We start from the raw sequence: 26962 nt of genomic DNA on the forward strand, positions 1-26962 counted from the left end.
AGAAGTATGTACCACAGCACCTATCTTTTTATGTGTGTGCCAGAAATTTGAACTTGAGTCCTCAGCTTGCATAACAAACAGTTTACTGACTAAGTTATCTCCCTGGTCCAATAAAAATATTGTGTAGTCATCGCTAAACCTTGTGGGCCATAATGCACAGGACTGAAACCAGGGCCTTGAACATCTTAGTCATGTTCTACCAGCAAGTAACTTCCAAGCCCATGGGATGAAATCCTTACACTTCTACTTAGTCTTGACATCTGGAGCAGAGAACTATATGGAACAGGTCTGCTAACTCATGATGGCGTTAAATGCAAGCTTTAAATGGGCTCCCTATAGCTTGCAGTGCTATGATCCTGTAGATAGGAAGATCAGTAGTTCAAGGCCATCCCTGGAAATGTAGGAAGACCCAGTCTCAGAATAAAGCATGAGGAAGCTCACCCTATTTTTCCAGAAACAGGTCTTATTCTCTAGGCTTCATTACCTTACTTACTTTGAACCAGTTCAGAATGCAGTTCTTCACAGGGCCCAATAATTTAAAAGAGAAGCAGCTAATATGAAACCATTTTTATTTCCATTTCAATTCTGAAACTTGTTCCAAAGGGCATGCTGGCTTTATCACAAAGAGATGTGACCACTGCTTATAGTGGCATTGCTGGCTCGCTCTGCACTCTGCCCCTTCCTGGGAGCTCCGTTTGACCAGCAGCAGGAGGAGCTGAATGCAAGATGTCTGCCAGGTGGGCAGTGCAAGACTCTTAAAGGGAAGCAAATAGTAAGAGGAGGCTCAGAGGCACTCTCTGTCCAGACCTCTGGAAACAAAGGCTTCCTGAAGCAAAGTGTAATTATACCACCTACTGGGGAACAAAAACTGCTAAAAGTGAGAAGAAAAAGTGACGGTGTAAATTGAAGTTCAGGAAAACCACCGAGTCTAATGTCTCAGCTCCTTCCCCTCTTAAGGCCCACCGTGCTGTGCCTTCCCCTGCGTCTCCAGAGTCCACTCGCGACCATACTACACAGCTACACAGGAAGGCAACTTTACACGGAGTATGTGCAGAGTGCAAAATGTCCTTTATATAAGAGTTATAATTGGTTTTGAAGACATAGTTACGCTTTATCGAGAAAATTATGATTTTTTAAAAAAATCTGACTTTAGTCTGTTTTCAGTAAAAATAGGGTAGAGCTGCCAAAATAAGCAGCCTCACATTGGTTTTTATGTATAAGACTTAAGACATATTTAAATTAAAGCCACAAAAAGCAGAACTAGTGTCTTGGGATTGGCTAAGTAGAGCTGTTGTATCCAGGACCCAGAAAGCTTTCTGATTTCTGGAAATGAATTTGCATAAGGTATATTTCTTGTTTTGTTATATAGAATTATACATTAAATGTTGCTGACCTATGACATAGTCCCAAGAGATGTCATTTATAATCACAGAAGAATAAACAGAGGTGTGGAGACAGGTGGGGAAGGAAGGCAAAACCTAAATTTTTGACATCTGGTTCCAGTGTGGCAGATCCTTAAAGAACTCCGGCATACCAGAATGATTAAAGGATTTAAACAGTGAATTAAAACACCAAGAAACAAAATCCCACAACCAAATAGTAAGAATCAACTATGTTTTTAAATGGAATTAATACAGATTGCCTTGGTTCAAATATTTTGAAACAGTTAACAGTAAAAGTTTTGTATAGCCCCGGAGATCAAAAAGAGCAATCTAAGTAGGGAGGACTCTTAAAGGCCATAGTCCCAGACATGCTTAGTGTAAGTGACTACACAGTGAAATGCATACTCTTCACTGTTGCGCAAAGACATTTTATTTGACTTATTTTGGCAATGAGAATCGCACAACTTACCATTAATAACTCAACTTTAACAATATTTGCTCATTGCTTTGGATTATGACTGTGTTCAAGAAGTACTATTTTCAAACACTAATTAATCATTTTAGATAAACTTTTAAAAAATGCATTTATGGCCTCAATGAGTATGACTGTTTATTACATTTTCCTTATAAAAGCTGAACCGTTTTATATACTCTTTATGGAAACAGTGCACCATCATAAATTAGAAGATGCAACTGTTTTAGGTATTTTACGGGGCCTGGCTTGCCTGCCAGCCGTGCAGCTGTTTCAGGCTTCTCAACATAACATATAAAAAGCTGGATGCACACTCCAAGTGTGTGTACTGGACTTGCCAAGCCAGGCTGGTGTGACTCAACTTTCCCAGAAGCAAGCCAGACCAAATGCAATGAATCAATAGTTAGCTGCTCATGGAGTTCTATTACGGCTGGGAAAGCCAATCCACTCGTGACAATTATTTTCTGACTGTTGACAAGCGCTGCAGCATTTGGATTCTGTGGGTTGTGAACCATATAGGACTTTTCTTTTGAGGATCTGAGGAGAGAGCAATGTGCCATTCTTTGGTATGTGGATAAAAATCAGTTAAACACAAGTCAAAAATGGGAGTATCTAAGTTCTTTTACTTATCAATGTGATTAGCACTGAGGCTCTGGTGTTAGGAGTTGAGTTTACTCTCTCAGGCAGCTGCCATGCACCTTGTTTGTTGGTAGGAATCCTTTTCGGGTTGTTTTGTTTTGCTCGTGTTTGTTTGCTTGTTTGTTTTTGTGACAGGTTTTACTTTGTAGCTCTGGCTATTCTGGAACTCACTCTGTAGACCAGACTGGCCTCAAACTCAGAGATCCGCCTGCCTCTGCCTCTTGAGTGTTGGGATTAAAGGCGAGCACTGCCACACCCTGCTCTATCCAGCAGAATCTTAACAGCTGGCATTTATTGTGCTCTGGGAGAGTAATAAGAAAATAACATTATATTTACGTGGTAGATCTAATTTATTCCTGTTCAGTTCCTGTGAGACTTAGGGCTCTACCAGGAGCTCATCAGTGACACTTAACACAGTCTCTGAAGTAGGATGCATCCTCAGAGGCCTGTAATATGGCATAATTCATGTTTTATTTTATCTCTTAAAATTTTTCATTTATATTCATTTCATATGATCCTATAATTGTATACAATTATATGATTACATTACATAGAGTATCCATTACTAATGTTCTTTATAACTTATAAATAAGTTTTAAGGGTAGATATACAAATAACTTGTATGCTATAAATATACTGCTCAAAGAGTTTTGGATTGTTGCTAAATAAGCATTCATTTCTTTCTCCTTTGACTTTTACCCTTGGCAGAAAAGCAAAGATTTGAGTTAAGACCATGATTTGTGGCAATGTGAGTAAATTATAGCCAATTCCAGGAGTTTGGCCTGTCAGCTTCTACTTGGTTCCTTAAGTTGCCATATATGTTTTAATCATACAAGCTTATTAAAACAGACACAAACAAAAAGCTGACTTGTTATTATGTTAGAAATAAGAAGTTGCTCATGCATTAAGATCTTGACACACAGGAAGTTAGAATGAATAAGTAGAAAAGGCTCCAAGCTATTAAAGTGTCCTGCCTCCTGATTTATTCATTTGCCATACCTGTAATTCTGAATGTGGGTGAAGCAGCTTTGTTTCCAGGGCCCATGTGGCTTCCTCCAGAGTCAGGAACGCAAGACTGCAATGATTCTTTCCTGCAGTTGTGGACTGACTGACGAGTCATTCCTCTGCTGACATCCCCTTAGCTTTTAGGCCTGTTTTGTCTATTTTTATGAAGGCAGAAAATTTTTCATTGGTTAAAAAAGAGCTTGAAGAAACATTGTTGTTTTGTCTTTTGTGGTGGGTTCAGTTCTTCTGTCCTCATGACTATAACCTGACTCTTCAGGTCAGTGGTTCAGCTTAGGTTCATCTCCGGCTTCCTGGACTTGTTATTTCTAAGGTTTCTTCCTTTGCAAGGAAGGAGACAATGGGATACTAAGGTGATTTTGAACTATTGTGTGCTCTCTTTCTGGCTGCGTTTATTTTCCATATGTAAGATTTTTGCTTTAAAATGCCTTTGTAAAAATGTGAGTAGCATAATCGTGTCACGATGTGTTTGTATCAAGAGCGTTCTGGAAAGGACAGCATTCATTGGATGCCCCAAACAGCCTCCAACAAAACCAATCAGTACTGGAAAGTTTGAAACAGTGAACAGTTTAACATTTCATCAAAATGTATAGGTTATAAGGACTATTCTTAGACTTCATCGTCCTTTGTAACTTAGCAGTTGGCCAATCCATATATACAGTTGGCATGTTTCCTTTTAAAAAGTAATGTTCATTTATAAAAACCTGAACATTTCAGTCTTGGAATTCCTTTCCAAATGTGGAATCAGTTTCACACTTGCTTTGCCAACTGTCACTGACCTACGGTTTCACGTCAGTGTTGTACTTTCTGTTTTCTTTCAGGTATTTGAACCACGTCCGAGCTGCATCTCCACAGGATCTAGCTGGCGGCTATACTTCTTCTCTTGCTTGTCACAGAGCGCTACAGGATGCATTCAGTGGGCTTTTCTGGCAGCCCAGATAGCCTGTATTTTCTCATTTATAAAATCTGGATCTTGGAACCAAACCAAGGGGTTTGGAAGTAAAGAAATTTGTAAAGTCCCAGCCCACGCAGCTGCACAGCACACCACCGCTGGCTGCTGTGTTCAGGTGTTTATGGCAGTCTGGACCAAGTTGAGAAATGTGTTGCATATAGATTCATGGAAGAGATTTATTTTTTACTTCTATTCTTCAGACAGGGATCGAAGCATTGAACCTCATATAACAAGAAAGAAATAAATGATTTGCCTATGTATGGTGTTGACATACATTTTTTAAAAAAATAAAGCTTGACTTTATGATACATTTTGTGGGGTTTTTTCTTCTTCTTACAGTGTTTTTCTGGAACATATTTCCAAATGCCTTTTTGATTATAACATTCAGTGTTATTATTCAAGTCTGTATTTTCCCCATAAAACTTTTTTTTTCTAACGTCTTATTAACAGTGGTCCAGACAAGTAGATATGTTTCATCCTAGCAGCAGGCTGTGTCAAGAAAAGCCTGATCTGTGTTGTGGCCCTTCCTCTTCAGTAAGAGTCTTGGGGACTGTTCTTAGTGGTGCAAAGTGAGGCACACTTAATATGGTTCCCAGCTGTGAGCCACACTCATGATAAACCAGAGCATAGCATTAACCTGCTTTAATGGCAGATTCAAAGAAGTGAGCTAATAAAACTTAATACATCAATGGCACCTTTCACTGCCGATGTGAGGTCATTTTATGATGAGATGTTGAGACTGGTAAAGGTACCATGTAAGTGAAATTTCCCAGCATAAATTATAGACTGATGTAGTTTTCCACCAAAGCTTCAAGGGGTTTTACTGTGCTCATGGTTTTGTTTAGTTTGGGTGTGGGTTGGACAGATACATGAGGATCCCACCGTGTGTGAGTCTGTTGCATGGGCCCCTGGGTATAGAACATAGGCTTTTCAAGGAAATTAAAGAATTGTCTATCAAATTTCTATCACAACAGATGCTAATTTTATGGGCGTAGAGTTAAATGAATCAAGTCTTTGGTAATATCAGTGCTAATAGTCATATATAACAGCACCATCTTTACTAAGTGGGGATCCACTTCAGTGTATCTTGTGGGACCAAACTTCTTTGCTAGAAGTTACAACACTTCTCATCTTTGATAAATGAGAAAACCAAGAAGTTGAATAAGCCAAGATTATATATGTAAATTAGTAAAAAGCTAGAATTAGATCAAGTTACTTCTTAATCCAAATCCACTCTGAAGTGAGTATGTCATATTCCTTATATTAGGTTTTTTGCTAATTGGTAGTTAACGCTTTTACGTCCAATCTATAAATCTGATGAAGTGATGACAATGTGGCTAGGGCTTCGCTGCACTCATGTGCAGAATCAATATACCTACAGTTAATGAACTAATTAAAAAACTCAAGCTTTGGGGCTGGGGATTTAGCTCAGTGGTAGAGCGCTTACCTAGGAAGCGCAAGGCCCTGGGTTCGGTCCCCAGCTCCGAAAAAAAGAACCAAAAAAAAAAAAAAAAAAAAAAAAAAACTCAAGCTTTGTTTTGCATCTGACTTAGAAATCTTTACCTGACTCTGTTGGATTAAATGAAATGGAGAAAGAGCATGCCAGTGAAAAATGCGAATATTCTACACTAGGTGATGTCTTCCTGAGACAGAGTGTGCAAGCCTTTCATCTTCACTAGTACAGAAATAGCCAGTGTTTTCTAATCCTTACAAACAATCCCATCATCACCTCCCCTGTTCTAGCAGACAGAGGTGTATGGTAACTTAAAAGTATCAGAGCCAGGACTCAAACCCAAGTAGCAAGGCCGGAGGCCATGCTCTAGAGGTGACTGAGATAGTGGCTGTATAACAGCCAGGTCTTGGTAATCCCATTACAGAAAGACTTCAGGAAGTTTTACAGAGCAAAGGTCTAACCCTGTGGGATACAAATGTTTGTCAATGGATGACCTCACTGATGCCCTGAGAGTTCTCAAGTTCATTACATAGAAAATGATTTGCTGCAGCTCTCTGCCCCCAGACCCTGTGAGAGAGAGACCCAACCGCCTGGTCAGGTGGGCACTCCTGAGGCTGCAGAGCGGAAGAGACCACCAACACTGCTCACCCCTGCCCACATCCCTGGCCCAAGAGAAAGCTGTGTAGGGCCTCTGGGCTCCCGTGGGGGAAGGCCCAGGAGCGGCAGGACCCCTGTGCCTGAGACACCACCAGAACCAGAAGGAAACAGACCGGATAAACAGTTCTCTGCACCCAAATCCCGTGGGAGGGAGAGCTAAACCTTCAGAGAGGCAGAAAAGCCTGGGAAACCAGAAGAGACTGCTCTCTGCACACACAGCTCGGACGCCAGAGGAAAAAGCCAAAGACCATCTGGAACCCTGGTGCACTGAAGCTCCCGGAAACGGCGGCACAGGTCTTCCTGGTTGCTGCCGCTGCAGAGAGCCCGTGGGTAGCACCCCATGAGCGAACTTGAGCCTCGGGACCACAGGTAAGACCAACTTTTCTGCTGCAAGAAAGCTGCCTGGTGAACTCAAGACACAGGCCCACAGGAACAGCTGAAGACCTGTAGAGAGGAAAAACCACACGCCCGAAAGCAGAACACTCTGTCCCCATAACTGACTGAAAGAGAGGAAAACAGGTCTACAGCACTCCTGACACACAGGCTTATAGGACAGTCTAGCCACTGTCAGAAATAGCAGAACAAAGTAACACTAGAGATAATCTGATGGCGAGAGGCAAGCGCAGGAACCCAGGCAACAGAAACCAAGACTACATGGCACCATCGGAGCCCAATTCTCCCATCAAAAAAAACATGGAATATCCAAACACACCAGAAAAGCAAGATCTAGTTCCAAAATCATTTTTGATCATGATGCTGGAGGACTTCAAGAAAGACGTGAAGAACTCCCTTAGAGAACAAGTAGAAGCCTACAGAGAGGAATCGCAAAAATGCCTGAAAGAATCGCAAAAATGCCTGAAAGAATCGCAAAAATCCCTGAAAGAATTCCAGGAAAACATAAATAAACAAGTAGAAGCCCATAGAGAGGAGACACAAAAATCCCTGAAAGAATTCCAAGAAAACACAATCAAACAGTTGAAGGAATTAAAAATGGAAATAGAAGCAATCAAGAAAGAACACATGGAAACAACCCTGGATATAGAAAACCAAAAGAAGAGACAAGGAGCTGTAGATACAAGCTTCACCAACAGAATACAAGAGATGGAAGAGAGAATCTCAGGAGCAGAAGATTCCCTAGAAATCATTGACTCAACTGTCAAAGATAATGTAAAGCAGAAAAAGCTACTGGTCCAAAACATACAGGAAATCCAGGACTCAATGAGAAGATCAAACCTAAGGATACTAGGTATAGAAGAGAGTGAAGACTCCCAGCTCAAAGGACCAGTAAATATCTTCAACAAAATCATAGAAGAAAACTTCCCTAACCTAAAAAAAGAGATACCCATAGACATACAAGAAGCCTACAGAACTCCAAATAGATTGGACCAGAAAAGAAACACCTCCCGTCACATAATTGTCAAAACACCAAACGCACAAAATAAAGAAAGAATATTAAAAGCAGTAAGGGAAAAAGGTCAAGTAACATATAAAGGGAGACCTATCAGAATCACACCAGACTTCTCGCCAGAAACTATGAAGGCCAGAAGATCCTGGACTGATGTTATACAGACCCTAAGAGAACACAAATGCCAGCCCAGGTTACTGTATCCAGCAAAACTCTCAATTAACATTGATGGAGAAACCAAGATATTCCATGACAAAACCAAATTTACACAATATCTTTCCACAAATCCAGCACTACAAAGGATAATAAATGGTAAAGCCCAACATAAGGAGGCAAGCTATACCCTAGAAGAAGCAAGAAACTAATCGTCTTGGCAACAAAACAAAGAGAATGAAAGCACACAAACATAACCTCACATCCAAATATGAATATAACGGGAAGCAATAATCACTATTCCTTAATATCTCTCAATATCAATGGCCTCAACTCCCCAATAAAAAGACATAGATTAACAAACTGGATACACAACGAGGACCCTGCATTCTGCTGCCTACAGGGAACACACCTCAGAGACAAAGACAGACACTACCTCAGAGTGAAAGGCTGGAAAACAACTTTCCAAGCAAATGGTCAGAAGAAGCAAGCTGGAGTAGCCATTCTAATATCAAATAAAATCAATTTCCAACTAAAAGTCATCAAAAAAGATAAGGAAGGACACTTCATATTCATCAAAGGAAAAATCCACCAAGATGAACTCTCAATCCTAAATATCTATGCCCCAAATACAAGGGCACCTACATACGTAAAAGAAACCTTACTAAAGCTCAAAGCACACATTGCACCTCACACAATAATAGTGGGAGATTTCAACACACCACTCTCATCAATGGACAGATCATGGAAACAGAAATTAAACAGAGACGTAGACAGACTAAGAGAAGTCATGAGCCAAATGGACTTAACGGATATTTATAGAACATTCTATCCTAAAGCAAAAGGATATACCTTCTTCTCAGCTCCTCATGGTACTTTCTCCAAAATTGACCATATAATTGGTCAAAAAACGGGCCTCAACAGGTACAGAAAGATAGAAATAATCCCATGCGTGCTATCGGACCACCACGGCCTAAAACTGGTCTTCAATAACAGTAAGGGAAGAATGCCCACATATACGTGGAAATTGAACAATGCTCTACTCAATGATAACCTGGTCAAGGAAGAAATAAAGAAAGAAATTAAAAACTTTTTAGAATTTAATGAAAATGAAGATACAACATACCCAAACTTATGGGACACAATGAAAGCTGTGCTAAGAGGAAAACTCATAGCGCTGAGTGCCTGCAGAAAGAAACAGGAAAGAGCATATGTCAGCAGCTTGACAGCACACCTAAAAGCTCTAGAACAAAAAGAAGCAAATACACCCAGGAGGAGTAGAAGGCAGGAAATAATCAAACTCAGAGCTGAAATCAACCAAGTAGAAACAAAAAGGACCATAGAAAGAATCAACAGAACCAAAAGTTGGTTCTTTGAAAAAATCAACAAGATAGATAAACCCTTCGCCAGACTAACGAGAGGACACAGAGAGTGTATCCAAATTAACAAAATCAGAAATGAAAAGGGAGACATAACTACAGATTCAGAGGAAATTCAAAAAATCATCAGATCTTACTATAAAAACCTATATTCAACAAAACTTGAAAATCTTCAGGAAATCGACAATTTCCTAGACAGATACCAGGTATCGAAGTTAAATCAGGAACAGATAAACCAATTAAACAACCCCATAACTCCTAAGGAAATAGAAGCAGTCATTAAAGGTCTCCCAACCAAAAAGAGCCCAGGTCCAGACGGGTTTAGTGCAGAATTCTATCAAACCTTCATAGAAGACCTCATACCAATATTATCCAAACTATTCCACAAAATTGAAACAGATGGAGCACTACCGAATTCCTTCTACGAAGCCACAATTACTCTTATACCTAAACCACACAAAGACACAACAAAGAAAGAGAACTTCAGACCAATTTCCCTTATGAATATCAATGCAAAAATGCTCAATAAAATTCTGGCAAACCGAATTCAAGAGCACATCAAAACGATCATCCACCATGATCAAGTAGGCTTCATCACAGGCATGCAGGGATGGTTTAATATACGGAAAACCATCAACGTGATCCATTATATAAACAAACTGAAAGAACAGAACCACATGATCATTTCATTAGATGCTGAGAAAGCATTTGACAAAATTCAACACCCCTTCATGATAAAAGTCCTGGAAAGAATAGGAATTCAAGGCCCATACCTAAATATAGTAAAAGCCATATACAGCAAACCAGTTGCTAACATTAAACTAAATGGAGAGAAACTTGAAGCAATCCCACTAAAATCAGGGACCAGACAAGGCTGCCCACTCTCTCCCTACTTATTCAATTTAGTTCTTGAAGTTCTAGCCAGAGCAATCAGACAACAAAAGGAGATCAAGGGGATACAGATCGGAAAAGAAGAGGTCAAAATATCACTACTTGCAGATGACATGATAGTATATTTAAGTGATCCCAAAAGTTCCACCAGAGAACTACTAAAACTGATAAACAACTTCAGCAAAGTGGCTGGGTATAAAATTAACTCAAATCAGTTGCCTTCCTCTATACAAAAGAGAAACAAGCCGAGAAAGAAATTAGGGAAACGACACCCTTCATAATAGACCCAAATGATATAAAGTACCTCGGTGTGACTTTAACCAAGCAAGTAAAAGATCTGTACGATAAGAACTTCAAGACACTGAGGAAAGAAATTGAAGAAGACCTCAGAAGATGGAAAGATCTCCCATGCTCATGGATTGGCAGGATTAATTTAGTAAAAATGGCCATTTTACCAAAAGCGATCTACAGATTCAATGCAATCCCCATCAAAATACCAATCCAATTCTTCAAAGAGTTAGACAGAACAATTTGCAAATTCATCTGGAATAAAAAAAACCCAGGATAGCTAAAGCTATCCTCAACAATAAAAGGACTTCAGGGGGAATCACTATCCCTGAACTCAAGCAGTATTACAGAGCAATAGTGATAAAAACTGCATGGTATTGGTACAGAGACAGACAGATAGACCAATGGAATAGAATTGAAGACCCAGAAATGAACCCACACACCTATGGGCACTTGATTTTTGACAAAGGAGCCAAAACCATCCAATGGAAAAAAGATAGCATTTTCAGCAAATGGTGCTGGTTCAACTGGAGGGCAACATGTAGAAGAATGCAGATCGATCCATGCTTATCACCCTGTACAAAGCTTAAGTCCAAGTGGATCAAGGACCTCCACATCAAACCAGACACACTCAAACTAATAGAAGAAAAACTAGGGAAGCATCTGGAACACATGGGCACTGGAAAAAATTTCCTGAAGAAAACACCAATGGCTTATGCTCTAAGATCAAGAATCGACAAATGGGATCTCATGAAACTGCAAAGCTTCTGTAAGGCAAAGGACACTGTGGTTAGGACAAAACGGCAACCAACAGATTGGGAAAAGATCTTTACCAATCCTACAACAGATAGAGGCCTTATATCCAAAATATACAAAGAACTCAAGAAGTTAGACCGCAGGGAAACAAATAACCCTATTAAAAAATGGGGTTCAGAGCTAAACAAAGAATTCACAGCTGAGGAATGCCGAATGGCTGAGAAACACCTAAAGAAATGTTCAACACCTTTAGTCATAAGGGAAATGCAAATCAAAACAACCCTGAGATTTCACCTCACACCAGTGAGAATGGCTAAGATAAAAAACTCAGGTGACAGCAAATGCTGGCGAGGATGCAGAGAAAGAGGAACACTCCTCCATTGTTGGTGGGGTTGCAGACTGGTACAACTATTCTGGAAATCAGTCTGGAGGTTCCTCAGAAAATTGGACATTGAACTGCCTGAGGATCCAGCTATACCTCTCTTGGGCATATACCCAAAAGATGCCTCAACATATAAAAGAGACACATGCTCCACTATGTTCATCGCAGCCTTATTTATAATAGCCAGAAGCTGGAAAGAACCCAGATGCCCTTCAACAGAGGAATGGATACAGAAAATGTGGTACATCTACACAATGGAATATTACTCAGCTATCAAAAACGAGTTTATGAAATTCATAGGCAAATGGTTGGAACTGGAAAATATCATCCTGAGTGAGCTAACCCAATCACAGAAAGATATACATGGTATGCACTCATTGATAAGTGGCTATTAGCCCAAATGCTTGAATTACCCTAGATCCCTAGAACAAACGAAACTCAAGCCGGATGATCAAAATGTGAATGCTTCACTCCTTCTTTAAATGAGGAAAAAGAATACCCTTGGCTGGGAAGGGAGAGGCAAAGATTAAAACAGAGACTGAAGGAACACCCATTCAGAGCCTGCCCCACAGGTGGCCCATACATATACAGCCACCCAATTGGACAAGATGGATGAAGCAAAGAAGTGCAGACCGACAGGAGCCAGATGTAGATCGCTCCTGAGAGACACAGCCAGAATACAGCAAATACAGAGGCGAATGCCAGCAGCAAACCACTGAACTGAGAATAGGTCCCCCGTTGAAGGAATCAGAGAAAGAACTGGAAGAGCTTGAAGGGGCTCGAGACCCCAAAAGTACAACAATGTCAAGCAACCAGAGCTTCCAGGGACTAAGCCACTACCTAAATACTATACATGGACTGACCCTGGACTCTGACCCCATAGGTAGCAATGAATATCCTAGTAAGAGCACCAGTGGAAGGGGAAGCCCTGGGTCCTGCTAAGACTGAACCCCCAGTGAACTAGACTATGGGGTGAGGGCGGCAATGGGGGGAGGGTTGGGAGGGGAACACCCATAAGGAAGGGGAGGGGGGAGGGGGATGTTTGTCCGGAAACGGGGAAAGGGAATAACACTTGAAATGTATATAAGAAATACTCAAGTTAATAAAAAAAAAAAAAAAAAAAAAAAAAAGAAAGAAAATGATTTGCTTTAAGCAAATACTACTACTCTGGAATACACATATATCACAAAGTGCACTGGTGGTGGCCTTGGATCATGTGACTCAGTAAGGGCCTCATAATTTAAACACTGTATCATTGAGCATCCCACCTCAGATTTTCTACTGGATTCATTAAAAATCCTTGTTCTAGGAATCATCAGTTAAGGTTAGGGTGATCCTAGGCTTAAGTCGTCAGTTCACTTCTTAAACTACATGAGAGGAGAGAGTGGCTCAGGATTTATAAAAGCATGTAAGTGTTCTTCATTTATAATCATATTGCTTATATATTACAGGATGGCTACATGGAGACAGTTCACACCACTTACATAGAGTGAATAACCTACATCATTGTGCCTCATAGCCTGTGTCAGTATATATTACTTGGGTTACACACCCTCTGCCTCCCCGCCCCCTCCCAAGCTTGTGTCTTTTGTGATAATCCACCATATCAAGTTTGTTAACCATACTGCTGGGTGTGGGCTCATCCACTGGAGCATGGCTGACACACCAGGGGGCTCATCCTTTAGAAGCCACCGATGTCAATAGCTCTTTGGCTAGGAGTGGGAGCTCACGCTGCCCCCTCCACCTTAGGACATGCCTTTTCCTCCTGTGGAGCAGGCTGTAACCCTAGTCGGAAAGTTGTTGGTTATCCCCATTAACATTCATGCCACCATCACCCTTTGAGCATATCTTACCAACCTGCTCATTATTGTTCACTTCTGAGTGAAACTGTTGACATCCCTCCTGCACCTACAGCAGCCTGCACTGCATCATCTGTGCTATGAAAGCTAATCAACAGGGAGGAGGCTTCCTGCTATCAGCTAGATTTCTCCATGTCTTAAGAGAAAAATAGGTGGTGTCTCTAGCAATGGGGTCTAGATTAATGGTAATTAAGTTCTGGTCAGCAAAGGCAAAAGCCTCTGTTTTTTTAGGAGTCTCTGTCATACCTCTGATCAACAACTTGAGGGGAGGTGTCCCCCCAGTACACCTGGTACTGGGATTTTATTTGGCAACTCCTGCCTTCTGGGAGGAGTAGAAAGGCATTTTTGAGAGGATTAGATTATCTTCCTCATATTTCCCATTACAGAGCACGTGACTAGGTTCTAATCTTATTGGTGGAAGCACCTTAACTTCAGTAAATAGTCTGAAGAGGAAACATTCCCTTGGCACTTGCACCAATACCCCAAAACATGGAACTTTGAAAAGATAGCCACTGCTAATTTGCGTGAGGATAGAAACGTAGTTTTTGATAGTGTCACGTGTATAAAATAGGATATTTTGATTCAAACATCCGCTGTGTAAATGTACTTTGGCTGTGTCTCACTTTAAAGCTGCCATCATACTCTAGACCACTATGTCCACACTTGGCCTGGAAGATGCTGTTCTCTTATGCCTCATCTACATGATTTACTGTGTATTACTTTACAGAGAAGTTATGTAATTACATTCTTCCATTAATAAGTCCAGTGTAGTTAAATGCCTTCCTTGTTAAGCGGAATAGAATTACTGTCTTCAACAACTATCTTTCCAAGGGATAGACACTATTAAAAGTACATTTATTTTTAAAAAATACATATAACTTGAATTATAAAATCCTTACATAATTTTCTATGTTTATTAATTTTTTCATTTATTTTGTGTACGTGTATGCACGATTACTTTAGTGCACACATGAGGTCAGAAGAAAACTTTCAGGAGTTTCTTCTTTTCCACATTGGTCCCAGGGCAAGCTCAGGCCATCAGTCTCCATGGCAAGTGCCTTTACCCACTGCCCTTACCCACTGCCCATGCCGATTCTGTTTTAAAACTATGCTGAGTAACAGCCATGCACGCCTGAAATTCCAACAGCTGGGAGGCTGAAGCAGGAAGACAGCATTCCAAGCCCTGAGTTACACAGACCCTGCCACAGAAAAATTATGAAGAAAAACAGAAAGGAAAAACAGATGGAAACATAAACCAGTCTATACACACACAAGTTCATCTTACTTCAGTTTACTTTGGTAACATTTCATTTATAGGAGCAAATCTTAAGGGCTTAAAAACAAATATCTGAGCATTAAAGTTTACGGTATCTTACACGCTGTACTTCTTTACATAAAATCTTCCGGGAGACCAGAGAAAACATTTCACACTAAGAATCTGATGCGCTCTGGGGCTCTCCTGAGAAGGGCTCACCTGTCTTCTGCCGTTTAAGAGGCGGCTCTTGGTCATTCTCTATAACAAATTCAGAAAATCCATTTTAGAGCATTTTTAACAGTTGCACACACTTTTTAGAAAAGATTTTAAGATTTGGTTTTTATTCACTCAACAAACATTGCTAAGGATTTATTGTTTTAACAAAACAAGCTTTCTAGTTGACTAAACTACATACATACCTTGTTAAAAGTTCAAATATTCTAAACTAAGTGGCAAGGGGGTCACAAACAAAATGACTGGAACTAGTTTTATTTCCCTACTTTACAAATGCACACACTGGAGAACACACACTCATGCACACACATGCACAGGCACACACATCCCACAACTCACGAGCTATGATAAAGGTGGTAGTCTCCATATTTCATGGGGAGAACTTACGTAGACCGAGGGCTTGGTCCCTGTAGAGTGTAGCAGTGGGAATCTGGAAGGTGATGCACAGCATCTCCTTGTTAGGGGCCACGTTCCTTACGAGGTGAACTGAACTACTGGCCTCCAAACAAACGCCCAGCACAGCTTCTGCCCGCTGGCGAGCATCCTTAGCAGGGTCGCTATCTTTGGAGAAGCAGTAACAGTGCACTATGGGTAGGCGCTCTGTGCTGCACGGCTGCCCATCCAAAAGGGATCTGAAAACACTGAGAAACTCGATGGCCTTAGCTGGCAAGTTCATGACAATGTGGAGAGAGGGCTTTCCTTCAGTTGACAGTCCTAGCCGAAGCATTAACTCTTCTCTCACTGGCCCTTGGAGGAAGTCTTTTCCATCCATGTTAAAGACTTTTACTTTCTGGTCAACTTTATTCAGCTTACAGTTGTGCAGCAGCCATCTGTGGGACTCGGGGTTGAGATCGTTGGCAAACACTGTGCAGTTTTTCCTTGCTGCCGGAATGGCAAAGGGCCCGACCCCAGCAAAAACATCGAACAAGACATCTCCAGGGTTGAGAAGTTCAGTGATCCGGCCATGTTCGGTAGAGAGACGAGGATTCCAGTAGACTTTGGAGAAATCAAACTCATATGTGTAGTTGTTTTCTCGAACCTAAAAAGGGTATCGTGTATTTAGTTAATCTTAGGATTTAAAGTCTGTCCACCGAAACTGGTTCTGTACACATGAGAGCATACGTGTATCATAGAAGCAAATGACTTCGCTTAACAACCTTCTGATTAGAATCCTGGTGTTCACACCATTTCTGGGGCTAGTTAAGTATCTTACAATCACCTTTTTCCCATGAGAAAAGTCAGCTCTCCAAAGTCAAACAGTTGTTCACATTCTAAAGGGTCTTAAAGATGGCTCCAACTCATAAGGAATTTTGCAGAAAGGCCAACCAGCTGGCTGTACGTCACCGTGCAGGGAAGGAAGAGGACAGGAAACCTGAGCCTGCTGTAGAGCACTTCCACACACAAGCAAGTAGCCCTCCACAGGATTCAGGGTGCAAAGGGGAGATGTGGTCAAAGCATCATTAGAATTCGAGATATTCTATGTTTTTAGACAATTACTAAAATTTTGCACATTTCATGTCTATAAATTAGACATATCAAACCCCTCATTTTATGAACAAAGAATCAAAGACCAGAAAGTTCCCAACTTAGACAAATCTGATACATCTTCCTTCCATTTCCTGAGGCCTTAATTTCATTTAGGTATAGATTTCCCCTCTGACTAAACAGATGCTATGGCCAGTGCTGGAAACAGTTCTTAAGTTTCTGTCCCTGAAAGCACCCCAGAAATAACCTGGCAAGTGGAGTGTTTAAAGAACATTTTGCACACTGTTCCATGGCTTGTTCTGTCACTGTCCATGGGCAATTTATTTCAATACATAGAGAGCTAAAAACTCTTTAATGAAGGACTGCTCCAATGTATCACTTTAGCAGAATTCAACCAATCCCTCCTATAGTGTGAGAGCTGCACGCTCACCGCCCTGTGACTGTGTCCTGTCCTGATTCTAAGCTCCAGTCCTGTGAGCACTTGGAGCTGGTAAACAGTGCAGTACCTTGGTCAGCATATTCTCCTCTCCACACAGCACTTCCATTTGGAAATTTCGATAAGTATTGTCAATGTTGCTGGTTTTATTTACTGCTGAGGTGATTCCTGGGTTTTTGTCAACCATAACTTGGCCTAAAAGGTGAAAATTCATTATTGTTTATGAAATTAAAACTAAAAATATTTAATATAAGTGAATTATATTTTCTCTTGGTTTACAAATAAAAACTGTACTTGGTATACGTAATTCTGTCCACAATTCTAAAAATCAAAGAGATACGTTAATGACTGACAGCCTATACATATGAAAAATGTATGGGTACTTTTCAAAAGCTTTTGAGGACTTCTGGTCTATTGTTTCTCCTCATTTTCCTTCAACATACTCAAATGAAAGCAAAAGGGTTGACCGCATGAAACCGACATGGAATGAGAAGCTGTGACGGCCCTGACAACAAACGGTCCCAGAAACGCTAGCAAAGACAGCCATACGCTTGTCCTGTTGGTGCCACACCAAAGGTTTCTCTCTCTGAAGCAGATGCACAGTTTAGAAATGTGTATCAGCAAGCAGTGTTCACAGCCCAGGGGACACAGGTCCTTCAAAGGCTGACCTAAGTTAAAAATGTCCCTTTACTTAAACTGACCTTTTAGTCAAACACTATCATAGCGCATAGGCTACAGACACTAATTTACGTCAGAAATGACTTACTGTTTAATGAAGTCTCTATCTTTTGTCAACACTTGGAAACTATGTTCTCGTAAGAACTTCATCTTTAAGATAGTAAAATATACTGAATATAAATTCACTGCAATACAATGAGATTACCAGACTTCAGAATATGTAAAATAATCAACTGTGCTTTATTGTGTTCTGCTTATCATATCTGAATGCAATTAAAACTTTTTGAAGCTATGATCTCCTTCCCCAACTCCTCCCTACCCACCCAACTTTGTGTCCCACCCATCAAGTCCAGTTTGTGCTGCTCATATAAACTTCTAAGATATAAAAGTTAAATGAAATTTTAAAACACTAAAAGCAATTCTGTGATTCCATAGGAATGCCTTAGGCAGTTGGACTTTCTTGGTAAGTCTGCTGAACTACATCTCCAGCCAGAAATGTTTCACTTTTAACCCTTGCGCACCACCACCATTTTATGAGAAACAAAGTTTTGGGTTAGGGTATGCAGGTACCCTATGATATGAAAGCCCACATTAGACCCTGAGCTGAGTCCCCACCCAAAGGGCCACCATTATACAATATTAATGTCTTTTGTCAATGAAAAGAGAGAGAAAGCAAAATGGCATCATCAAGTCCAATTGGTACAAAATACTGAATGCTACAGTTTAAATTGGGAATATTTCCCACACATTTTGAAAAGTATTGTATTAAAAAGACTAACCTACAGAATACATTACATTATTTATACAAAATGTGATTTTGATTATCCTTCTACCCAAAAAATAAAGGCTTTGGGTTTCCCTGGTACAATAGTAAGGTGTATATAAGCAGTTTCTAGAAGGCTAGATGCCCTTTAAAAAGTTTTAAAGTGGGGACTGGAGAGGTGGTCAGCAGTTAAGAGCACTGACTACTCTTCCAGAGGTCCTGAGTTCAAATCCCAGCAATCATATGGTGGCTCACAACCATCTGTAATGGGATCAAATGCCCTCATCTGGTGTGTCTGAAGAAAGCGACAGTGTACATACGTACATAGAATAAATAAATCTTTTAAAAGAGCACTGACACCTCTTACAGAAGACCTGAGATTGATTGTCAGCACCCACTTGGCAGCTAACAGCCATCTGCAACTGCAATTCCAGGGCTTCCAACATCCTCTTCTGGACTTCATATTGTGCATACATAGTGCCCAGACAAACATGCAGGCAAAACACCCACACACAGAAAATAAACATAAATGAAAAAAAAAAAGGTTTTAAAGTGCTTAACATAAAGAAGAGGCTTAATTAGCTAAATTGGTCAGTCACTAGCATTGTATACTTGACTCTGAAACACCAAATTTCAAAACCTCATACTGACCATTGTCCCAAAGGCCTAATGGCTTTTGTTCAATATAATAAAGAGGTTGGGGTGTGTGTGTGTGTAGAGACCCAAAAGTCTCTGACAACACTGTGACTACAAAGAAGATATTCCAAAATGCTTTTCAAAATGGAGGATGGTGGTTATCGTTTGTTTTCAAATAAAAACTAAACTACCCTGCTTCTTTAAGTTAGCGTTTTAAAATAAAAAATTAAACACTAAAGTTAGAATGTCATTTTTTTCTGGAATATGAATCTGACTATAATCCATGTACCAATTAAATGCTTGAACGGCAGCTGATGATCTCGGAGATTCAGGTGTGCAATATGTCCAACTCTGCTGAATCCAGAGGTCACATCTTGACCCTCAGGAAGCACAGCTCTCAAAATTTCTTCTGACTTAAAATTTTCATATGTGAGTTCCAAGTTGTACTGTGATAACTGTGGGTTGACATCAAGTTCTTTTAAAGCACTGAGTTCTGGTTTCTCAAAGGAATCACTGGTAAGCATTCTGTAGGGATCCAACATGATCAGCCTACTGTCTTCATCCTTGGGGTCCTCAATCACTCGCTTTATGCCCGGGCGCTGCAGCGCTACTCTCCTGAGGGCTCGCATCAATCTGCTGACTACTTCTTTCCTCGCCTTAAGCACGGGGATGGGCACTGTCTTTTTAAAAGCTGTTCTATCAAGTTTTGTCATTCCTCGAACATCAGAGGGTGGTGAAAACAACTCCCTATCTCTCACGCTTGCTTCCACTTCTGGCATGGTTGAGAACCCTTGTCTTTGACCCAATAAGAAATTAGTAGATGCTTTCCTAAGTCTCGGTACCAGTGTAAACAACAATATTGATTCACTGAGGTAACACCATTCGGCTTGCAGAAGTCTTGAGAATCCAAATGACTTCAGTAAGATTCTAGGGAAAATAACCAAAAAAACACCATCAAACTACATGTGAGCACATTCACAATGGCTTTTGAGAATGAAAATATAAATTCTCCTTCAAATCCCCTGCCAAGTGCTGACAAAAGGTTTGGATGGCAAGGGAGGGCAGTCTCTCTTGCAGGTATGATCATTGTCCCTAGTAAACAATACATTTGCGTCTTCAGTCTACTTGCCTCTGTAACAAAGATTAGTGGTCTAGCAGCCTCCCTGCACCCAAAGAACTCTGCTCACAATTTTCTATAGAACACACACAGAATGAGAAGCATGAAATTTGAGTTAAGGGACATTTCTAAATGAAATGATCACTTTATATGCTGTCACCAATGGCGATATTTACTAGGATATTCTTATGGGATCTTATTTTATTTATTCTTATGGGCTGTTGTATCAGAAGCTGTGTTATGAAGTTTGTAAGCTAAGGGGTAGGTTACTCACCCAAAGTTATGTAGCTGCTAAGTGGCTCAACAAGGCTTAAAAGTCCATTACAGTCTTTGCCTAGCATGCATGAAGTCTTGGGGGTTATCCCCAGCATCACATATATGGTGAGGCCTCCCTGTAATCTCAGCTTGAGGAAATAAAGAGGATTAGAAGTTCAAGGTCAGTCTGTAATGCATTTGAGACCAGACCTCAAAAAACAAAAGCCTTAGTTAACAATGACCTTAAAGCTGGGGATACAGCTTAGTTGGAAGAGTGTGTGCCTAGCATGCTTATGCAAATCCATGGGCTTCAGCACTACATAACCTGGGCGTGGTGGTGCAGGCACTCAGAAAGCAGATCAAAAGTTAAGGACATCCTCCAGGCTGGTCTAGACACATGAGATTTGTCCCTTCCCACATGACCTTAGTCTACTGTTAGGGTGCCTTTCATACTGTACTGCCATATGCCATGCCTCTAGCTAAAAGCTTCAGTATTTTGATGACAAGACTATACTGTGCTGTGTGAAGCACAATACTAGTGATTCATTTCATCTTTTAAAATACCAAGTAAATGGTAAACGATCCTGTTACAGAGCCCTATAATATAAAACAATGAAGTTTACGTTTGCACTCATACTTAAGGAACTAGTGCCGACTGCTAGTTTACTGACACTGTAAATGTAGTTGTCCGTCTTCCATTTGTAAAATGTAGATTAAACACCACGAAAAAAATTTTGTGGTACTGGGAACCTAATCCTGGGCATTACTCATGCTAGGCAATACCTCTACCACTGAGCTACACCAGTCCTCACCATGCGTTTGACCAGCCCCGGTACCAAGGGCTCGGGCTCGGGGACAATGAGATGAATGGCCTGGCGGCCTTTTTGCGCTCCTTGGGCGAGAAAGGAGAGCACGGGTCCCACGGCAGTACCACCGGGTCTTTTGCATCACACGAAAGTCTACGGCTCTCTAACCAGCTGCATCTTTCCAGATCCAGCAACAGTCGAGGCCGGATTAAGACCCAAACCCTCACCTCATGCTCTGGTGCAGCTCGGAAATGGGTCTTCTGCGGATGGTGACGTCATCACTGTTGGCCGTGAAGGCAGCGTACAGACCCTGTGGACTCTGCGCCTCTCTTCCGGGCCGCGATTTGCTACGGAATCCGGGAAGGGTCAGGCCCGTAGCTCCGCCCCCTGGAGCCGCTCAGCCGGGGCGCTTGGGGCTAGGGGAAGCGACTCGCTGATTTACTAGGCAGTCGGTCGCGAAGTACCATGCAGGCGTCCCGGTACAGTATAGAAGCCGAGCCTGGCTGGTACGTATCTGTCCAGCAGCCGGAGGAGGCGGTGGCTGCAGAAGAGTGGAGTCCGTTGCTAAGCAACGTAAGTGGGCTTCGCTGGCAGTGCTGGGCTACTGCGCTTCGGCATCCTCCAGAGCTTGCAAGAAGAGCCCTGGACTGGAGGGGACTGACCCTGGAAAGGGGCCCGAACCGCTGACCCTAGCCGAATTTGGAATGTGGTAGCAGCATGGAGCACTCAGTCAACAGTGAGGCTTGGAACACCGGCGGGGTGATTGTTTTGTGTCTTTGTCGCCTCTGTTTAAACCCTCTAGACCTGTGAGGTCTTTGTAAGAACATCACACGATGTTTGTTTTCTGGGTTTAATCATGGGGTGAAGGGAAAGGTGAGCTGTAGACACTTTAATACAGCAGTCCCTGTAAGTGAAGACGAGGAGAGGTCTCAGGTAATGTGTACATGGGTCGTCCTTAACCTAAAGCCGGTGTAGTGGGCTGTGTCCCAAGCGCCCCCTCCCCCTCTCGCACCCTCTTCGGCCCCGAATGTCCAGCCCAGGACCTTGGGCATGCTAGAAAAGCACCCTAACTCAGAGCTGCTCTCCAGTCCTGGCACTCCTCTTTTTAACTGAATCTCTGGACTGTAACAGCTGAGGTTTTGCTTATGTTGTCCCTGTAAGCTATTCCTGATCATACTTCTTGCTGGGAGGACTTAATTCATTGGGTATATAAATAAAAGGTTTGTTTTGCGGTCCTAGTACTTGGGGAGGAAGAGTTAGGGACAGAAGTTCCATGCTGACACTGGGATTCTTCAGGAAGCACGTGAGCTGAGGCCTGTTCCTTCTCCCAGTCTCCACCCCGAGCTTACCCTATCTTGATCTCTTGAAGTCACAAGGTCTTGGCTCCTACTGAAAGTAGCCTGGGCCCTGTACTGAAGGGGGTAGTTTTCCTGGAAGACTAGGTTCCTTGAGTTGCATCAACAGGTCAAACTGAAGGAAAAGGAACAAGTGTTGTGTCCAAATTTGCTTTCTCTTGGTGTGATAACAACCATGACAGAAAGCAAGCTGGGAAGGGAAGAGTTGATTCCATTTTACAGCTACAGTCCTTCTTGAAGGGAAGTCAGAGCCCGGATCTGAAGGCAGAAACTGAAACAGAGGTCACAGAGGAAATATTGACTTGCCCTTTCTGGCTTGTGCAGTTTGATTTCCTTCATCCCCAGGAAGGCTTGATCAGTGATGCTCCCACCTAAAACAGCTGTCTTTTCACATCAATCGGGAATAGCCTCCCCACCCCCCCCATCCCCACCCCTGCTTTCCTACAGGCCAGTCTCTTGAGGGCGTTCTCCCACTTGAGATTCCCTCTTCTCAAATGACTGTGTTACGTGGACAAAAGAAGTAGCCATGTCCTGGTTTACACAAATCCTCAAGTTTGTAGAAGGGCTCCATAATTTGTCAGTGGTGTTTCGACATACTTTAACTTCCTCCATCAGACCTTTAATGTGGTTAAATGGTGTGTTTACAGGAACCTCGCAGACAGGGATCCTCTGGTGCTTCATTTGGTCTCTCCGTCTTTAATGTGATGAACGCCATCATGGGAAGTGGCATCCTTGGCTTGGCTTATGTGATGGCTAACACGGGTATCCTTGGATTTAGGTGAGGCCTGCTTTCGTATTTTATCATCACGTTTGATTCCAGAAGTTACCGGTCTACAATTTCTAGTTGAATTATTTCCGAGGTTTTAGCGCTGTTTTGTTAACTAGCCTAACTAGCCTGTTTTGGAGGAATGCTACATACAGTCATGCTTTGCTTGAGGGGATGGGCTTTCTTGTAGAAACATCAAGAAGGGAACCTGTGACTATAAGATAGCATGGGCTTTATTTCAAACAGCACCTGCAAAGCGGGACTCTGGTGTAAGAATCAGAACCTGTTGACTCACAGGCTATGGTGGTTGTAGAGCACAAAAAAGAAAGGGAAGGCCACTGAAAATTTTCCCTCTTGGGCAGGTTGTTGCTAGGGGAAGCTTTGGAGATAAGGTATGTGTTTAGAATGTCATGTGGTAGATAAGCACCTTTCCTGGTCAGCCATTAATGGGGTCCATAGGGCACAGAGGATAAGGATGTAAAAAAACAAGGTACTTTATTTTAGGAATTGTTATTGTTTAACCAAAAGGTGGGGAGGCTACCAAATAGAGTAACCATGGCTAATAGTTCTGAAGTGTGGTACAGTGCTGTTTTGAGGTGAACCTTATAGAGTATACTTAAACAAACTTGGATGATAAAGCCTTCTGCATATCTATGCAGTGTAGCCTGTTACTCCTGGCCTAAAAATCACCTAATGCAGTGTGTTCTGCATGCTAGTACAGTAAATGCAGTAGCAGCTGTAATATAAAGGTATCTGTTTATCAACATGCACAAAAGATTCAGTGAAAGAGGAAACCCGTTCCTGGATTGGACATGGTGCTAAGAGGAGCCAGAGAAGTAGTTTTAAGGGCCTTCTGTTTCATTTTTTAACTTTCTGATTCTTGTTCTAATAGCCTAAAAACAAACAGATCATATACCATATAAAACTTTTCTTCTTTTATGCCCTTATTCTATACACTTTTTAAACTTAATCTACTCTTATTTTCATATTTTCCTTTCTAACTTTTTCTTTAAAACTAAGACGTAAGCACACTCACTACCTGAGAACCAGGATCATTGACATCAGTTTACACATCTTGCTCCTGGGGAAGGTGTGTAGGGAGCAGGACACACCTGCAGCTGCATTGACTGTGACAAGAAAGCCTTTTCTGAAGCCCCTGAAGGACCGGTCCCAGAAGTTGGGAGGGAGGGACAGGGAGATCGGGAATTCAGCCATATAAGTTCAAGTGAGACCCTACTTCAAAAAACAAGCCAACAGCAACAGTAATAAAAAGCGTACCCTGAAATCATGATTTTTTATGATAGTATAAAAAATGCAGGAACCGAGGGTTGTATTATTTATTCTTAGTGGATAACCGACATTAGATGTAAAAGCATGTGTTGCACTTTATATGATTGGCAACATAGTAGTCTGCTTTTCCCAGTTTCACCATGAATATGAGTAATGTGTTCCCGATGCCATGAGGACAGCCATGTTGTCTCCAAGACTCTATTACTAGTCCAGATATCATTGTGCAGTACAGGGCTGACACTGATTTTTATTAATCTAAAAATGTGGCTGATCTCCTTTTAGAGAAAATACTTGATCTACAATTTATAATTTTTAAAAGTCGCTTATTCAAGCTTATTTTTCAGGTTGGCCAATGTCAATCAAAACTTATCAGTTATGCAAGTTAGAAGCCATTTTTAAAGTATAAATAAAATATCCTTCTCCTGGCTTCTGCTGCTAATAAATAAGACTTCTTTAACATTATGGAGCCCAACGTTATGCCCTGTGTATTTTCAAGAGTTGGTTATGGGCCAGTGTCTTAGTACTGTTCTGTTGTTGTGACTAGACACCATGGCCAAGGCAGCTTATAGGGTCAGAGGGTGAGCATTGTCATCAGGCTGGGAAGTGTAGCTGGGGAGTGTGGTGGGTGGCAGACAGGCAGGCATGGCACTGGAGCGGTAGCTGAGAGCTTACATTCCTCATCCACCTACACAAAGCACTGAGCAAGACATGCCTCTTAACCCTTCCTAATTTGGTCACCAACTGCTAATCAGGGCTTCAGTGAGCCTGGTGTGAGCACGTGGGGGCTGTTGTCATGTGTTAGAGTTACCCAGGGCAGTTTTCTGGCTGTTGTCCACATAGCTTTGTATGTTTGTTAATGCCGTCCCTGGTTTCCATGGCTGGTGTCCATCTCTGCTCTCAGCCATGAAGTCCCTTAGAGTCAGATCTCTGAACATCTGGCACCAGGTCCTGGACTTGTGTAGTCAGTAGAAGACAATTTAAAATGCAAAGTCTCACTTCAGTTTCCTCCCTTTTCCCCAAACGTCTTAATAAGCAAAACTGTTTTAAAGTAGCCCACTTTGCTTTTGTTGTGGGATGTGCTCAAAGCTCAGCAATTTTAAAAACTGTATGCAGCATGCTAGGCAGCCCATAATCAGAGAGCTCCATGCCACTCCCGCCAAAGCTCTCTGAGAAAGTCATGTTTTATGTGCTGGAGTTTTCCATGCATGTGTGTATCACTGACAGTGGGCCTGCTGCATCAAATTAAATGTCCCTTTTGGTGTCAGACTGTAATTTTGTGAGGTCTCTGTCAGTTTCCTGACTGCTTGCTACTTACCAGTAAGTATTCAATGACTCACAAAAAGAACTTCTGTGCATTGGTATGGTACACTGGGGACCTGGGTTTTCTGGAAGCCTGCCTTGCCAGGATCTTTTGGAGAATAAGCAGGGGTTATTTATGCTGTTTATTTTCACGGTGTTTACATGGGTTTTTAGATTGTGTTGTTAGAAATGTGTTAATTGTATTGTTTGGGGGTTGAGCTGGAAAGAGGTGTGTGTTCCACAGAGCCCAGGAATCTCAGTTTTATATTATAGGGAAAGCCATGGTTAAAGGGTCTGCATTACTGGAAGGGGAGGGAGTTGGGGAAATGGAGCAAGAGGAAGTCAGTGAGGCTTAGAACAGGAAAAATTAGTCATTAAAGGGGGATATTTAGATCACTGAGTGCTGAAATACAGTCAGCAGACGTGCAAAGTGAGGAGTTGTATTTTAAGTAAAGTTTATTTCTTTCTGATTTCTCTTTTAATTTTAAAAACACTTCATTTTGACTTAAGTACAAGTTGGTAAATGCAAAACAGTGATTTCTTCAATGTCTGTAGTTCTGCTACTTAGAGATAGTCCCTAGGAACATCTAACTGAAGAAATGAAAGATCACATAAAAACAAGGTTGGGGGCCGTAACTGTGTTCTTTTATATTTTAGTTTCCTGCTGCTCTTAGTTGCTCTCCTGGCTTCTTACTCAGTCCATCTCCTGCTGGCTATGTGCATCCACACAGGTGAGTATCACACCACGCTGCTTCATTTGACCCAGCCTCCTGAGTTAGTACTTGCATAAGAAGTGAATGTCGCCAATCTGATGTGTGAGAGGCAAGGTATAGCTCAGCGAAAGCATGTGAATTTAGAAAGCACAAACAAGCCCCTGGCTGGGAACTCCAGCACCA

At 41.6% G+C, this 26962-nt stretch overlaps 3 protein-coding genes and 1 long non-coding RNA gene across 17 annotated transcripts in view; 2 read left to right on the top strand and 2 right to left on the bottom strand.

Annotated features, from left to right (window-relative positions):
- The window catches only part of Mnat1 (MNAT1 component of CDK activating kinase), a 157408-nt gene extending 152632 nt beyond the window's left edge, over positions 1 to 4776 (top strand). For all 3 annotated transcript variants that reach the window (XR_015621693.1, XM_087552351.1, NM_153472.2), the window contains 1 exon segment: positions 4338 to 4776. Coding sequence is in view for 2 of the 3 variants with exons in the window: in XM_087552351.1 (XP_087408477.1) it covers positions 4338 to 4458 (121 nt within the window). In the remaining variant the exon portion in view is untranslated.
- LOC148005313 (uncharacterized) lies at positions 553 to 4713 on the bottom strand. Its single transcript, XR_015623120.1, has 2 exons — positions 3493 to 4713; positions 553 to 2391 (listed from the first exon to the last, which is right to left on the bottom strand). It is a non-coding gene; the product is annotated as an uncharacterized LOC148005313 (long non-coding RNA).
- Positions 4777 to 14966: 10190 nt separating the features above from the next.
- On the bottom strand, positions 14967 to 21642 carry Trmt5 (tRNA methyltransferase 5). Of its 4 annotated transcripts, NM_001396074.1 has the most exon segments (6): positions 14967 to 15204; positions 15568 to 16219; positions 17172 to 17296; positions 19468 to 20105; positions 20570 to 20699; positions 21584 to 21636. In NM_001396074.1, coding segments are annotated over 4 exon segments (1350 nt in total). In that variant the 5' UTR covers positions 19958 to 20105; positions 20570 to 20699; positions 21584 to 21636; the 3' UTR covers positions 14967 to 15121.
- An 88-nt stretch (positions 21643 to 21730) lies between these two features.
- Positions 21731 to 26962, top strand: part of Slc38a6 (solute carrier family 38, member 6) — a 62495-nt gene continuing 57263 nt past the window's right edge. For 6 of the 9 annotated variants that reach the window (XR_015621790.1, XR_015621789.1, XR_015621788.1 and 3 more), the window contains exons 1-3: positions 21731 to 21929; positions 23359 to 23489; positions 26724 to 26797. Coding sequence is in view for 3 of the 9 variants with exons in the window: in XM_087552741.1 (XP_087408867.1) it covers positions 21822 to 21929; positions 23359 to 23489; positions 26724 to 26797 (313 nt within the window). In the remaining 6 variants the exon portion in view is untranslated. Of the gene's footprint in view, positions 22093 to 23358; positions 23490 to 26723; positions 26798 to 26962 lie in introns of all 9 variants that reach the window. The other 3 variants (XM_087552740.1, XM_087552737.1, NM_001013099.1) reach the window with 2 other exon arrangements.

Source organism: Rattus norvegicus, chromosome 6 (assembly GCF_021556685.1).
Source record: "Rattus norvegicus strain SHRSP/BbbUtx chromosome 6, alternate assembly SHRSP_T2T, whole genome shotgun sequence".
NCBI lineage: Eukaryota > Metazoa > Chordata > Mammalia > Rodentia > Muridae > Rattus > Rattus norvegicus.